General features: G+C 41.1%; 1 protein-coding gene across 1 annotated transcript in view; it reads right to left on the minus strand.

The window, feature by feature from the left end:
- LOC138528089 (uncharacterized) overlaps positions 1 to 14343 on the minus strand; it is an 840778-nt gene extending 826435 nt beyond the window's left edge. The window contains exons 1-2 of the mRNA XM_069639536.1: positions 14231 to 14343; positions 13709 to 13817 (exon numbers count right to left, since the gene is read on the minus strand). Of these exons, the coding sequence (XP_069495637.1) occupies positions 13709 to 13817; positions 14231 to 14343 (222 nt within the window). The remainder of the gene's footprint in view (positions 1 to 13708; positions 13818 to 14230) is intronic.
- Positions 14344 to 14974: the final 631 nt, after the last annotated feature.

The raw sequence follows: 14974 nt of genomic DNA on the forward strand, positions 1-14974 counted from the left end.
TACCTCTCATTTAATAATATGGCATATCTTGCAGGCACCCTTATTAACACCAAAACTGATTACTATAATGGCCTGTTAGTGGGTACTTCATAAACCAACTTGCAATCTTCACAGGTCATCCAAAATGGGGCTGTCAGAGCAGTGAAAGGTCTGAAGAAAACTGCACACGTGTCAGAAGCCAGAAGATTGTTCCATTGGCTACCTGTACGCCGTAAAACCCTGACACAAGTAGACTAATGCAGAACAGGAAATGCCCCCAAATATCTCATTGATCGACTGCACGAAGCTCCTATATCTAGGCTGCTCAGGTCTATCGGGAACAATAAACTCCATCAGACACGGTGTATGCTTAAGAATTTTGGTGGAACAAGCTTTGTTTATTGTGCCGCGAAATTCTGGAACAATCCTCCATATGCTGCATTTTTTAAATTTTAATGATTAAATTAGAAGATTAGATATAATCTCTGACTCACTGGTGCCTCAACTGCTTTCTTCTACTGTTTGCTTTTCTTGTTTTGTAGCTGTCTAGTTTTATGTGCGCACTGAGGCCGATTGGCGAGTTGCGCGTTATAAGTAATAAATAATAATAATAATAACAACAGTGAACTTGATGGCGTGGAAGGCCTTCTTCCCACCATGTAGGCCTAGACTGAGGGTTCTGTAAGACAATGCGACCGTTGTGCCCCCGACAGCTACTACGACTGGCAGACCCCAGTGGATAGCGGGATAGCACAGGCTGCAGGTACCAAAGGACAGCCCAAGTCTGAACAACGACAGATCTTCTCTCAACAGTTGCCCATAGGCTCATTTATTTATTTACTGGACATTTGTATGGCACCTATATACAAGTGTTTCAAGATCCCACAAGACAAAGGGGGCGGGGGGGCAGAGAAGAAAACAATAAATGGTCCTAGTAGGCCTTGTGACATTCGGACCATGCAAGTGCTGTGACAATAATTGTATGGGGAGGGGGCAGTACAGGGGGCGGTCTGGGATATTGGAAGGGGACGGAGGGGAAAAGTGCAGGAGGGATGGGGCCGCAGTGGCCGGGTAAGTGCTGAGAGGAGCATCGGAGGGCAAGTGTCAGTGGAAAACAGGGGCAAGGGTCAGCTGGTGTGAGGGGAGGGGGGCAGAATCAGGCTAGTCAGGGAAGAGAACCCAAGGGGAAGTGCTGGTTAAGGGGTGATGCGGAGGACTGGACGAGGAGAGCTTGGCCCCTGTGAGGCAATAAGGGACCAGGCACCAGTCGCAGTGGCAGGGGGATATTAGCAAGGGAGGGCGAGAGGGTATGAGGAGAAAAGGAAAGTCTTGATAACTTTACGGAACTTAAGGAGATCAGGCTCAAATCTGAGGGGGCAGAAAAGCCACTCAAGAGGGAGGTTCCTGCCAAAGAAAGAGATCGACCCCCCAATCTCTGCAGAGAGTTGGTGCTGGGAGACTGAAGGACTCCAGCAGGGGGGTATTTAGGGAGAGAAAGTTGGATGTAGCAGGGACCCAGGCCCCAGATAGACTTGTGGATGATGCATAGGGTCTAACAAGGTGGGATCAGGAACGTGGTACACCCATCGGAGGGGGTGGAGAGCCCAGAGGGATGGCCATTGGAGGAGTGGTAGGAGAGGGGAGGAAGTTATTGAGAGACGGGAGATGCCTATCCAGAAGGAAGAGGCTGGGATGAGAGCCCTGTCCCATCATAGTGCCATTTTGGTAGACTTTAATGATGCACCTTAATGATGAAAAGTATGCCAAGAGAGCTTCCCATCTGGTTCCACCATTAAATGGCGAGGAGGAAAAAGGGGATAGGATAGAGACCATATGGGGAATCCATAGGTCAAAAGAAGGTACAGTGAAGAGGATGTCAGTGATAGTCTGTCTAGAGGAAGCATTGATGTAGGGATCAGTAATGGGGATGCTTCGGTTGGAGCCCAGGAGTGCTTTCTCAAACTTCTTCTTTCCAGACTTTGTGAGAGGTAGGATTGGAGATAGAGTAACAGTTAGAGCAGATAGGGGAGACAGAGAGCACCATGTGTGCAGGAGGTGGGTGATTCAGGAAGAACGGAATGCACAGTTGTAAGTGAGTTCAATCCAGCACTCCAACTAAGTCAATGCCTAGTATGGGATGCCCAATGGAAACCCTTATTTATATATTTTTATGTCAAAAGTTCTGTACATCTGGATGATGAACCCTTATATAACGCCACTCTCTTTGGATCTCCCCGACCTCACTGAGCCAAGAAGTAGGTTTCTTTTGCAAATTAAAAGATTTATTTGAAGAATTGAACAATATATATGTCACACTTTTATGAATAGAATAATACCTGAATAGCACACTTATGAATATGAACGGGGATCAGTAAGGGTAATATTACAATATCAACAATCTCTTTAATCTCTTAGGAGTAGGAATAGGAAGGATAAGGTAGCAGAGAATACTTTGTATGGGTTCAAGGAAATGAAATAATAGGAAAGAATGCAGCACAGAAATAAAACTTGATATGATTTCCACAAAAGACAATATGATCACTCCTTCCCCTGTTACTACTCACTCCCCTCACTCTGCAATATGAAGTGATGGAAATGAGGGCACACAGGTTTCAGGAATACCATCAGTAATGCAGTTCAATCCCAGTTCCCCCCAGCAAGCTTAGAGAGAACAGGTATGATTTTAAAACAGGTCAATCACCTTTAAATGTGGTTTGCAATGAATGGGAATGCTAAAAATGACTTTAATTCACTAAATGGGATTCAGCACTAGTGAGAGTGACTTTGGATTGGTTCAGGTCAACACTAGCAATGATTTATGAATGATTATCAGATTGAAAACAAATTTCAGCAGTTTAAAACAAGAAACAGCTATTTTGAGACGTGGTGAAATTGAGGTAAATTGCAATTTGCAGCAATTTTTGCGCGTGCGTGAAACACGATTACGGAAAAAATAATAAGGAATGTTGTTTTGGGTTCGTTGGAAAGCTTAGGATCTTAGCTTTAAAATGACAGTTATATTTTGGTTCTAGGACATGCGGTCCAAATGTTACAGAGGTTTTTGTGAAAGTAGATTTTTCAGAAATAAAGTCAAGATTTCAAAATGGAAGATGCGCTTTAAAGATTTACCAACAAGGATAGGCTTATACTAAGGAGCTATGAAGAAGCAAGACATTCACCGGGCAGCCACCAGAACAGCGGCGCCTCCGCTCTGATCCCTGTCCGTCAAAACACTTGTCCCTCTTCAGAAAAATATCAGCGGATAGATGATTGATGCTACAATTATCAAGGATTATGTGGAGGAGAGAATAACTTAGGATAGACAACAGAGATTCAATAATGCAGTTATGGATAGGTTAGAATGGTTGGATTAGGTTACTTTAAATTAAGAGATGACTATGGACAGTTCTAGATTAGATACTCACTCCAATGGCTTTGGAATGGAGTGGGCCCCGTCAAAGATCTGGTCAAGGGTTTGGCTGGGGTTCTTTCGCCACCGGACAGGTTTCAGCACTGGGTTCTGCTCTCAGCAAGGCACTGCGGTCTGCGTTGCCTCTTGGACTGGATCTGATGGGTTCTGGATACAGCTCTACTCTCTGGGTCTGGATCTGGGTTCTAGCACAGGGTTCTTAGCTGGAATAGCAAAACAGCTCAGCCAGGCTGTTGGATTTTGAGATGCCCCTTGGAAGTTTAGGGGTTAGGATCAGGTTGCAAAAGGTTCTGAAAGCCAGCTGAAAAAAGGTTCAGCTTGTGGGTTAGGCCTCTCTGCTTCAAGGTTCTAGAGTTTGGTTCTGAGCTTGGTTCTGGAGTCTGGTTTCTGGATCTATGTCTGGATCTTCCTGCAGGGTGCTTCGCCAAGAAATCAGTTGAGAAGTAGAAAGTGTGTGTCTTGTCTGTCCTCAGCATTCCCTATTTATGTATTTCCAAAGTAGGGGCGTCTGATTCTCTATGCCCAACCCTCTAAGGGTCTGATAGGTCACAGGATTCCCTGTCCCCTGACTGGAGAAAGGAGCAGCATGTCTCCTGTGTCATGTTTATGGCTTAGAGGAAAACCCCTCCCCTTTGCCTCTGTACAGTATATCTTATTTTTCATAAAAAAAACATCTTTACAATATGCACAACTGGTTAATACTACATACATTACATGACAGATTGCCCAATGTACATTTCTGTTCAATTCTCATCTTCCTAAGAGCTTTGGTTCAGAAAGGACATCTTTTTCGCGCTTTTGGTGGGTTTCTCAATATTAGTTCTGCAACAATTTTTATATATGCATGCACACCCCATATGGGCACATTTCTGTAATTCATCATGTTCCTAGCATAAAGACAATAGTTACAATATGAATAATTCTGGGGTTTGGTCTCAGAACATCGCACAGAGTCCAGCTTAGTCTTAAACTGCGAGTGAATTTTTCATTTTAACAATCTCAAAGTTTCACATTTTTGTCAGTTCAGTGCAATTTGTTATAAGCATTTTTCTAAAACATATATTTACTCCAATGTTGAATCCACATTTCAGTCTGGTCCGCCCCCAGAGCTGGGCTGACTCAGAGGGTCACATGTCCTTCTTCCTGCCAGCAGTTTGTTGTCAGTCACACCCGAATTAGCATTTTCTATTCAGCTGAAGGACTCCTTTGTCTGCACTCAGAGCAACAGGCCAGGGTGCCCTTCCTAGTTCCTATTCACAACAGCCTGTCAATCTCTTAGCCAAGGGCAGGGGGAAGTTTCCTTTGTCCAGGGAGAAGGTGGGGAATTTGTTTGAAACACAGTGTGGGATACTTTAACTCTTAACCCAATGTCTACAAATTGTCTTTTCTTATAATATAACTCAAATTTCTAAAACACATACATTAAACAATTTCTTGCTTCAAGCCTTTTCAGAATATAGTTTTAAATTGTATCCACCTCTTAGGCTTCTGATAGCAAGTCTTTCTTTGGCATAGTTTGAGTTCCATGTTCAACTTTACCCAAAATGGTTTTAAAACGCCGCCTTCTGGTAGAGGCAAGTAACGGTATTACACCCATTGTTGACAGATTTCTTCCAGCAAGCAATCCTCAAAGGTATACTTTGTTCAGATATAGATACACTTCTGTAGACTTTATATTTATGTAGATTCTTGCGGGAGAATGATGTTTACCACCCAACAAGGAGGTTGGATCTTTTTGGGTGGTTTGTAAGCCATGATTTCTACAAATTTGACACCAAATAAAAACAGATTTTTTAAACTAGCTCTGTTTATTTTGCAATGATTTTGCTCTTTGAGCAGCTAAATGATGGGTTTTGGCAGTGGTCTCCTGTGTTACCACTGACATAGGCAAAAGTAGATGGTGGCCTATTTTTCAGGTTTTCACTGCACACTTTCTGTTGATTTCTGGCGAGCAGCATGCTTTCTGGAGGCCATTATGATGTTTCTGCTGCCAGCAATGCACAGTGATGTTGCAGAGCTTGGATTAGTGGGTTAAGACATCCCACACACTGCAGGAGGAATTCACCAGGCGTGAGCCAGGAGGAATTCACCAGGCAGCCTAGCAGCCAATACAGATGTCAGGGGTCCAGTGAAAAATGGTAACAATGCAGAAAGCAGTTGTATCACAACATGAATGCCCAGAATCGATATTTTATAGATGCAGCTGAGGGGCTCAGTTTGAATACAGTCAAAGGTATCAGAGAGTGCCCACGTTCAAATGCAATTAAAAAGGCAAAGCATGCAACAGTATGTTATCTTTGTACTAATTGGAGTATTCATTTTTATACAATCTGATGTGGAAAATGGATGTATGTTTTTTAACAATTGTTCAAATGTAAGTATAGGGTGGCTATGCCATTGTATTTATGTATTTTATAATAACATTTAGTTTATTTTAATGAAGTATAAGCTGGATACTTTGAGGTTGGCCAATATGTGTTACAAGGCTTTTCTCAGAGGGTGATGAGGATTGGATTGGGTTCACTGATTTACCTTGTTGGACCTTCATTTGGTTTATTCAATGACAGCAAGTATATGGCAACAGGTTTTAAACAGTCCCACTGGCCTATGCTAATGGTTTAAAATTTGATTGCTGCTTCTTTGCATGGGCAGAGCACACTATTGAAGATAGAGCAGCCCTGCTGCAATAATTAGGTGATAGAAAGTGATTGTGAATGAAAGAATACAATTGCAAATATAAGGTCAAGCATATGAAGTTCAGCTGTGCTTTACCTAGCAATGATGCCGGCTCGTTGTTCAGTTGCCTCATGGTCTTGGAGTGAAGCCTGGGAGCTCCTGGAGGCGAACATGCAAAGGGGTGAAGAGGCCAGACAGGTGCATTAGTGTTGGCTTGGTTGGGGGCCAGATCATGCCTGCCGGATCCCAGGATGGCTAAAAGTGGAAAGATTGGGCCATCAGAGCAGAGGCTGGGCGGGCAGAGGAGGCAGACCAGAGCATGAAATTGTGCTGGCCATGTTAGCAAGTATATGGCCACAGGTTTTAAACAGCTCCACTGGCTATGCTGATGGTTGGACATTTGATTGCCTCTTCTTTACATGGGCAGAGCAAACTATAGAAGTTAGAGCAGCCCTGCTGCAATATTAAGGTCATGGAGTGCAATTGTGACTGAAACAATAATTTAACAAATAGCAGGTCAAGTATATGCAGCCCAGCTGGGCTTTACCTAGCAATGCTGCCGGCTCATTGTTCGCTCGTCTTGTGGTCTTAGAGTGTGGTCTGTGAGCTCCTGGATGTGAAGAATGCATATGCAGCCCAGCTGTGCTTTACCATAACTTTCAAACTCCAGCCAGCCTATGGCCCAACAGCAAACCACGGGTAGTTAGCCAAACCCAGTTTCTCAGAGATACTCAATGAATCTCCATTTACTGCCTCTTTGAAGACAGAAGGTACAAACTATGGAACAAACCCTCTGAAACGTGAAGAAACTTTGAGACAAGTGCCCGGAGATAGAATGACAAGCACAGATGGGGAAGAAAATAACTTTGTGAAGGTATATGTTCCTTGGTATTCTAGAGACTTAAGAAACACGGTCAATAAATTCCTAAATATTATAGAGAGGAAACCCAGAGATTTGTTGAAAAACTCCAGACTGCCATCCAATGTTACAACCCCACATTGGCTGATAGAAATCACTTCATGAGGGTATTTATGCCACCAGAGGTACAACAGAGACTTGTGCAATAAGGTCACAGTGGACCCATAAATGGGAAGTGAATTGCAATGAGTTCAAAGCAGACTGCTAACCACTACACCAGATACATGCCATGGAAGATGAATAGGGGCAAAATCAACAACTGCATGCAGAATAACAGATAGTCCCTGGTGGACTATTCATGCTGTTTAAAAATAGTATTCACACTGCATTCATGCATAGTTTAACTTGAAGATGTAGTCCAGGAAGTAGTAACTAATGTATTTGTCACAGGGCTCCGGCCTAAACCTTATGCTCGGTAGTTGTGACAGTGGCATACCACTATGTCCTGTACCAAGATCAAATGTAGTAAAACTTAGAGAACAAGCACAATCTCCAGGGGCATGCCCCTCTAGTGGGGAGGAGAGCCACTAGAGGGGGATTTAGAGAGAGAGGACATAGAAGATGCAGCAGTGATCCACCAGAGGGCCAGCCTTGGGAACTTCCAGATCCAATTGCTTGTAGCAGGAGACAGAGCTGTACATATAGCTGTTCTGAGCCATGTAAGTAAAATGTGTTCAGAAGTGGTGAACATTGGAACAGAAGATTGATTACTACAATTGCATAGCTATATGCTGTGGTGATGTACTGACATTTAAAAAGACCAGTGGATATGGATGTGATGAATTTGAGATCTGTGTGATGTTTTTTGTTTATGATGGAGCTTCCTTTCTGTACTACTTTTCCATTTGAAGGTTTAATGTTTCAGATACATGGTATATATCCAAGTGTGGAGTGTGCAATGCACATAATCTATTATATTCAATAATGCAAGGGATGTTTGTTTTGAATTTATTGCACTTAAATTCAGTGAACATAGATCTGTGAGTGTACAAACACGTGAGAGTGCAATGTAGGTCATACCTTGTTTAAAGACTTAATTGCCAGTGTCTACAAGTGTTTGTGTATGGTTGAGGGGTAGACCTTGTCACTTTTGAACTCCTGCAGTGTATGCGAGAGGCAGGCCAAACTGTTCTGTGTGTATATACCTGCCTTTTAAAAGAAGAAAATGTGCTCTACTGCGAGGCATTTATTTAATTTCTTCAAGTTTGTCAAATGTTATGGGGACACGTTGGATATTATTTTCACTTAGCTATGATTGTTAACCAACAACTGTTCCCATTTACCTATTAACTACACCCTGGTCTACATCATGGTGTGATCTTAGAATGACTCTAAAGTTGAAGCAGAGAATTGTTACTTCTTCTACTTCAGCTGTGCTAGATACTAATTTCTCTAGGCATCTAGTAGCATATTGACACAGAGGGAGTGTCATGACATGAACTTCAAATTTGCCAATGCAGTTGATGTGGATTATGGGTAGCCTTTCATTTTGAAGCATTGCATCATGAAACTGGGTGCAGTATCCAAGAGTTGACATTTACCACCTACATTGTTGATTTGGTTGTGTTAATTGGTCCAACACTTGAGTGCCTGATGTATTATGTCCATACAATTCATATAAAAATGTACTTTGTAAGGATGCTTTTGCTTGTTCAATAAGTACAACAAATGTTGTGCTCTTTAGAATTGTGACATATTTTGTCGGTGTTCACCATAGCAAATATGACACCCTGGATTTACATCCCCTATGCTGTAGAGTGTGGTCCAGCATTCTTTGTGACCTAATATTTTCAATATAGGTTGGCCTTTGAATGACGTTAACAGTAAATTGTTTGTTTTCCTCCAAAACATTGTTCATATCCATTCTCATAGGACTTGCATTCCTCTGTGAATTAAGGCTACCATTAAGTTAGAAACCATAATTACGTCATCTATTAGAACTTTCATTTGTCATAGAATTCTGCCTAATTCAGCATTTGCAGACCATTTGGGATGCTCCAGTTTGTTCTGATGTTCCACTCAAAGAAGTAATGGTCAGTGTAAAGGTATGCCCTTCTATGTTTTAAGCAGCTAGAACTGTGGGGGTGTAATAACAGTTAAAAGGTTGGTGTCTGTTTTTCTAGCAAGAATTTACAGATTGATTCAGTTAGATAAGGTGTGCCAGAACCAACCTGACATCTAGTATTCAAGAGCAGAGGTGTGTTATTATTATAATTGCATGTGTTGCAATTACAATTCCATGTGTAATCCATGTACAATTCTTTAGTGACTTCCAGGTAAATGTTCATTTAACTGTGATATGGGCACTGATAAATACTTTTCAGATTGTACCATAGTGTTTTCTATTACAGTTGTTGCTATTCCTGAATCATTTTAAATAAGTGGGTCTCCAAGTAGTTCTTGGCTACCTGCCAGTTATGGTGGACACCCTTCTGACGTTTCTTTACCAATTCCTGTTTCTATCTGTTCTTCTAGACAAGACTAATCTTCTAACATGTCCTTGTATTGTTTACATTTCTAATTTATTAGGCTACTTTCATTTGCATCAAAAGGAGCTCGAAATATATCATGGTCACTTAATAATTCTTAGTTTGTTCCAGGCTTGAATAACTATAAAGAGCCACGTTATACAATTCTTTGTGGTCTGCAATTTTGAACATTAGTTTAATATGGTTTATTAAACTAGGTGTTGAATGTTTTACTAAACTTCCTTCACAATGTAAGACTACACATCTGCCAGATGCTTCATTTGGTGTGAGATTTTTGTATGTGAAGTATTCTGCTTTTTAATATAAACCAATGTTTTCAAAGAAGGACTTAAGTTTGTAGATCATTATTTATTTATTCTATAGGGATGTTGCAGGCAAAGTCCTTTTCAACACATTTTAAGACATTGTTATTACTATCATGGCAACATTTGGGGGTGATTTTATCCAGAGAAGCACATGTACATGTGGTGCTCCTCTAAACTGGTTTTCTTTTCTCTAACAATAGTGTTCTGCTTCTCCAAGTGGAGGGCAATTTCAGTTAAAATGTAACATGCAATATAACAATGGTAGTAGCAACATGAAACAGTCACTGAATCTAGTGAACCGGGTCTACTTTGTGTGCTTTTTAAGCCTAATCCTTCTATATTTTGATTTGCAGTGCAAAGGAAGTCATGTAAATCATCCTATACATGTGCTGTACACTGAGTGTAACAACTATGTGGGCGGACCTGGGTGGTTCCTTAGCATACATCGCATGTCAGCAAGATGTTGGAACTAGTATTCTTTTGTGGAACAAATATTTTCCAAAATATTTCTAATACTTGACTCCAAAATGTCATCTATGTCTTTTATCTTTTGAAATAGTTCACCAGCTGATATATTGACAAAGTGGGTTCCAGTTTTAGCTAATTGGCAAGTCCATAGAATAGAGTTGCTAATTCCCTTTCAAATAGAAGATGGAAAATGTATTCTATGTCTGATGGTATCTGAGCTCATCAGAGAACATTCTGAGAGAAGGATACTCTGACACACTGATTTTCAAAGGTTTGCCATCATATCTCCCTCCTCATCCTGCAGGGATGATTAGTTGAAAACAGTGTGCTTCTAAACTTGTTCCCATACACTCATTGGAGAGCCTTTGGCTTGACACATTTGGTATGTTTCTAAAGCACCTTCCATGGGGTCTTTTGAAACAGGTGGGGTGATTGTGTAGTGGTGGGAATAATTAAAACGTAGTTTTGTGAAGACAGAAGGGGTTATGCCACTTTGGAGGTGAACTGGAGACTCAGAGGGGTTGGCTTGAATAATGGATTGGAATGACATACTGTCCGATTTGTGCAAGACCTGGAAGCAAAGAGGCGTATGTGTCCGTCCCTCAAGCCTAATGTGTGATTTGTTTTCTGATCGTTCATACAGCTAATATAGTTCTTTGTAGCTATAGTCTGCATGGAATTGTATACAGCTTAATAAAGTGCATCTAGACAAATGTTTTGCGTAGATGCTTTTGCCCTTACCTCTCCTGCTCCCCTGTCCCACTCATCTGTTGGTTTAGCTTTGTCATGCTGTATCATTTGTCATATTCTCTCAGGCTCTCAGGGCCAGAATGTTAAAGGCAGAGTGGCTTTGCACAGCACCTTCTTTTTCATTTCCCTGATGGTTATGCTGGGTGAGTATGTGTTTGGAAGAATTGGTTGTGGCAAACAAATGCATTTCTATTAGCACACAAGATTTTAAACGTTGATGCTAATATTATTGATATAATGACTCAGGTAAGTGAATATTATGCAGTGCACCTACATTGTATGTATATAAATTGTGGTGCTTGTGCTGCAGACGCCTAACCTACACTGTTATCAACTAGACAGTCAAACATAAATGCAGTCTATTTTACAGCTAGGTGAATACTCTGTACCAATGTTCATCTTTAGAAATAAAACATCAGTTGACTAATAATCTCATGTCGAATGTTGACACGAGATTATTAGTCAACTGATGTTTTATTTCTAAAGTTGAGCATTGGCCAGAATATTCACCTACCTGCAATATAGATTAATATTAATAATAATCCCTCTGCGTGGATTATTGGCCCTGTAATGGTGCTATTGGTGTCCAGTGTTAAGGACCTTGGTTTGCTTGGGCCTATAAATTGGTCTGTGGACTGTAAGTGGCTTATGAAGAATGCAGTTCCAGTTGTTATTGCTACAGTACAAGTGGAAACATGTTAAGAGGATTGTAAAGTTTGCATGGATGTACTTACCTTTTGTGAAAAACAGGAAACATTATTTTTTGCAAAGAGATTATTCTGTAATGTATTTGTTTCTGTGAAAATTAAAAAGAAGATACTAAGTTTGAGAAAATTGAACAAATGTATAATAGATCCATAGTTTTCTGTCGATGGGCTGGGGGTGGTAGTTGATCAGGTTTTTTTTAATTGTGGGATGAATCTTATACTTTAGCTCATTTTCTGATCAAGCAGACTGATTAGATTGTAGTATAGTCTGGGGGTCTTGTTTATAGTTTTCTGACAGTGCAGTGCATATGTATATAGATATGTTTATTTTATCCACTGTACATTGTTACTTGAGCTATATGCAAATGATGACATTTTGCACTGCCATAAGTAGTAGTACAATTTAGCTCTCAGAACTCCCTACCCTACTTCATTATGGTGGACTAAGCGAGAACAACATCTCCCCCCAGCTTTTTGTGCATCACTCTTAAAATATTCACTGAAGCAATGGCCATTGAGATAGAGGCCATGATTCACAGAGCGTTTTCTAATGGGGGTTGCCATTATAAATTGCTTCTGTGAATTAGGCCCAGAGTATGCATACAAGAGCCTAGCCAACATGATTCCACTGTTTAAATCCTCTAATCTCCTTATGAACTTTCCCAACCATGCTTCCCTTGGCCGTAGTGTTGCGCTGAGGCCAATCAGCCAATGTTTTAGTGTTTCTGTCTCCCCCCACTTTTTTCAGAGCCGACAATTTCTTTCTTGCCAAGGTATCCCTCTTATGTGACCCGACCTTTGCATGTACCCTAGTAAGTTAAGATGAAAGTGCATATAAATGCAACAAAATTTCAGCCCTGTGAATCTCATCACAGAGGACTGTGTCTCCTTATATTTCCTCAGTTGTGTAGTTTTATACCTTTGTAGTTCATACAATGACATTCTCTGTATAGCTTTCACCATTTTACAATTTTCATTTTGTTATACATCTTCACCAGGCTTTCCATCAATGTAAGTTCGTCAGAGTCCATTTCAGCAAGAATCGAGTCACAACACTCCCCAAAATGTATCAATGCTTTGTAATAATTATTGCTTAAAGATATATTCAAATCTTCAAATAGCGAACCCAATGGAGGAACCAATATTGCATCAGCTTAGGTTGTACTATTGGGTCCAACCATATCATATCACAACCCCTTCCAGAGCATATGAAGGTAGCACCTTTGTTAAAATGGGGCTGGTATCTAAAATATTCTTGTCTGCTTCGGTATGTATTTGGTATTTTAAAATGTTTTAGACCTGCAAGCCACTTCCGGTAATGCCATCAGGGTTAAAGAGGAGCTGAAGCCACCTAGGTCAAAGATCAAATGACATCACATCCTGTGATGTAATCAGGTCTGTGATGTCACTACCGCCAACCCTGGAATTTTGGTGAATCAACTCCCTGGGTTTTGTTTTAAAATAAAAGTGTAGGAAGAAGTTGAAACTTGCACTTCAAGGCACAGCACTAGACGTTCCCTTAAACAGCAGGCCTATTAGTTTAGGGGTTTCTATGGTGTGTGGGAGGGGCATGCAATGGGGTTTGTGGGGGGCAGAGACAGGCCAGCAGAGAACGTTGTTCCACTACTTCTTTTTGTACACTTCAACCTCTGAATGTGTGTTGTTAATGGGACGAATGGGCGCTAGTCTGAGTGCTTTATTATGCAGGAAAGGCCGAGGCCTTCTGCATGTGTACCCCTGTCTAGTTCAGCAAATCATTCATCAGACCTACTACGCAGCATAGGTTCGGTTCCCGGTTCCAAGTGCACCAACTCAGTAAATTGCTGGACTCTCGTGGATTGCTTGCATGTCTTCTCCCAAGTTCTTTTGGTCCATTGCAACTACACACACCCACCATATCAACTATGTTAATGGAATCCAAGAATAGCAATTTATTGAAACCTAGTGGTCGTATACAATGCTTAGGAAGATGGAACTTTACGTACCTCTGTTTTAGCCTTAAAATAGGACAAGTCAAAGAGAAGGCTGTCCGTCTCTGCTCTAGCGCCAAATTCAGCAAAGGATAACAGCTGGGATCTGGAAGCAGCATAGTCTCTAGATGATAAAGAGAGATGGACAATGTTGTTTTAACCTGAACAACATATCTTAGAGTACCTTTGCATCACATTATATTTATTATGTCATTTGTAGCTCATATTCTACCGCGATTGTATACCACACAAAAGACTGCCATATATTCCTTTTCTTTCCGACTTGATCACAAACGTAGGGTAACATTCTTTGACGACGGTGAAGGGATGCACTAGCACATTTCCTCCACTTGCATTACAAAAAATGCTCCTGATTCCCAAAGAGCATCACAAGGTGCTCGAAAAATATGCACACGCTCGGGGCCTCATTACTACATCTTAACACAGGTGCAATTGTACTTAACATAGCATTAGCACTTGGAAAACATTTCGAAAGAGTAAAACAGTCTTTGTTCAATGCACCAGAACAATGATTACCCTAGTGCCAATACGGTGCCCATTCGCACTATTGCAGCATTTCCATAATGAGGCCCCAGATGTGCTTTTCCAATCCACATGCGATTGCACAAACTGGAAAGTGAAGGCGGCATGTTCACGCCTTTCAAAACTGAAACCACATTCACAAATGACATGTGCTGTCAAATGCAGAAAAGCAACCCCTCTGTAGAAACATGCCCACAGGTGTGCACGAACATTCTTTGGATTTTTAAAACCAAATTAGTGATGTCACGCTTGCATTTCATTATGGAAAAGACAGATAGAAATATTATTTTTAATGTCTACTTATTTAATGATGTCAGGTGCGATGACAGTCAATTCTACATCAGGGTGTGAACAAAACTTCCAGTACAAAAAAGAAGGTGGGTGAGGCGCGCACTCCCGGTCCTGGTCAATTGAACCAGTTGCAAAAAATATAATAAGTAGCTGGGTCAAATCCCAAAATGGACAAATATTCACAGGGTTAGATCCCTTCTGCTGCAAATCAGGTACTCAGTAATAACAAGGTTAGATCCCTTGCTGCAAATCAGGTACTCAGTAATAACAGGGTTAAATCCCTCAGCTGCAGTTCTGTGGTCTGTAGTTGTTCTCCTCCTAGCGCTTTCTTATCTCAAATAATCATCAGGGAGGCTGTTGAGCAGGTGTGTCTAATTAGACTCAAAGGATTCTGGTAGCTGTAGTGAAAACGTTTTTTTCTGTTCCGGTGACCAGCAACCGACACCC

The sequence above is a fragment of the Ambystoma mexicanum genome, chromosome 7q, assembly GCF_040938575.1.
Source record: "Ambystoma mexicanum isolate Mex_15411 chromosome 7q, UKY_AmexF1_1, whole genome shotgun sequence".
NCBI lineage: Eukaryota > Metazoa > Chordata > Amphibia > Caudata > Ambystomatidae > Ambystoma > Ambystoma mexicanum.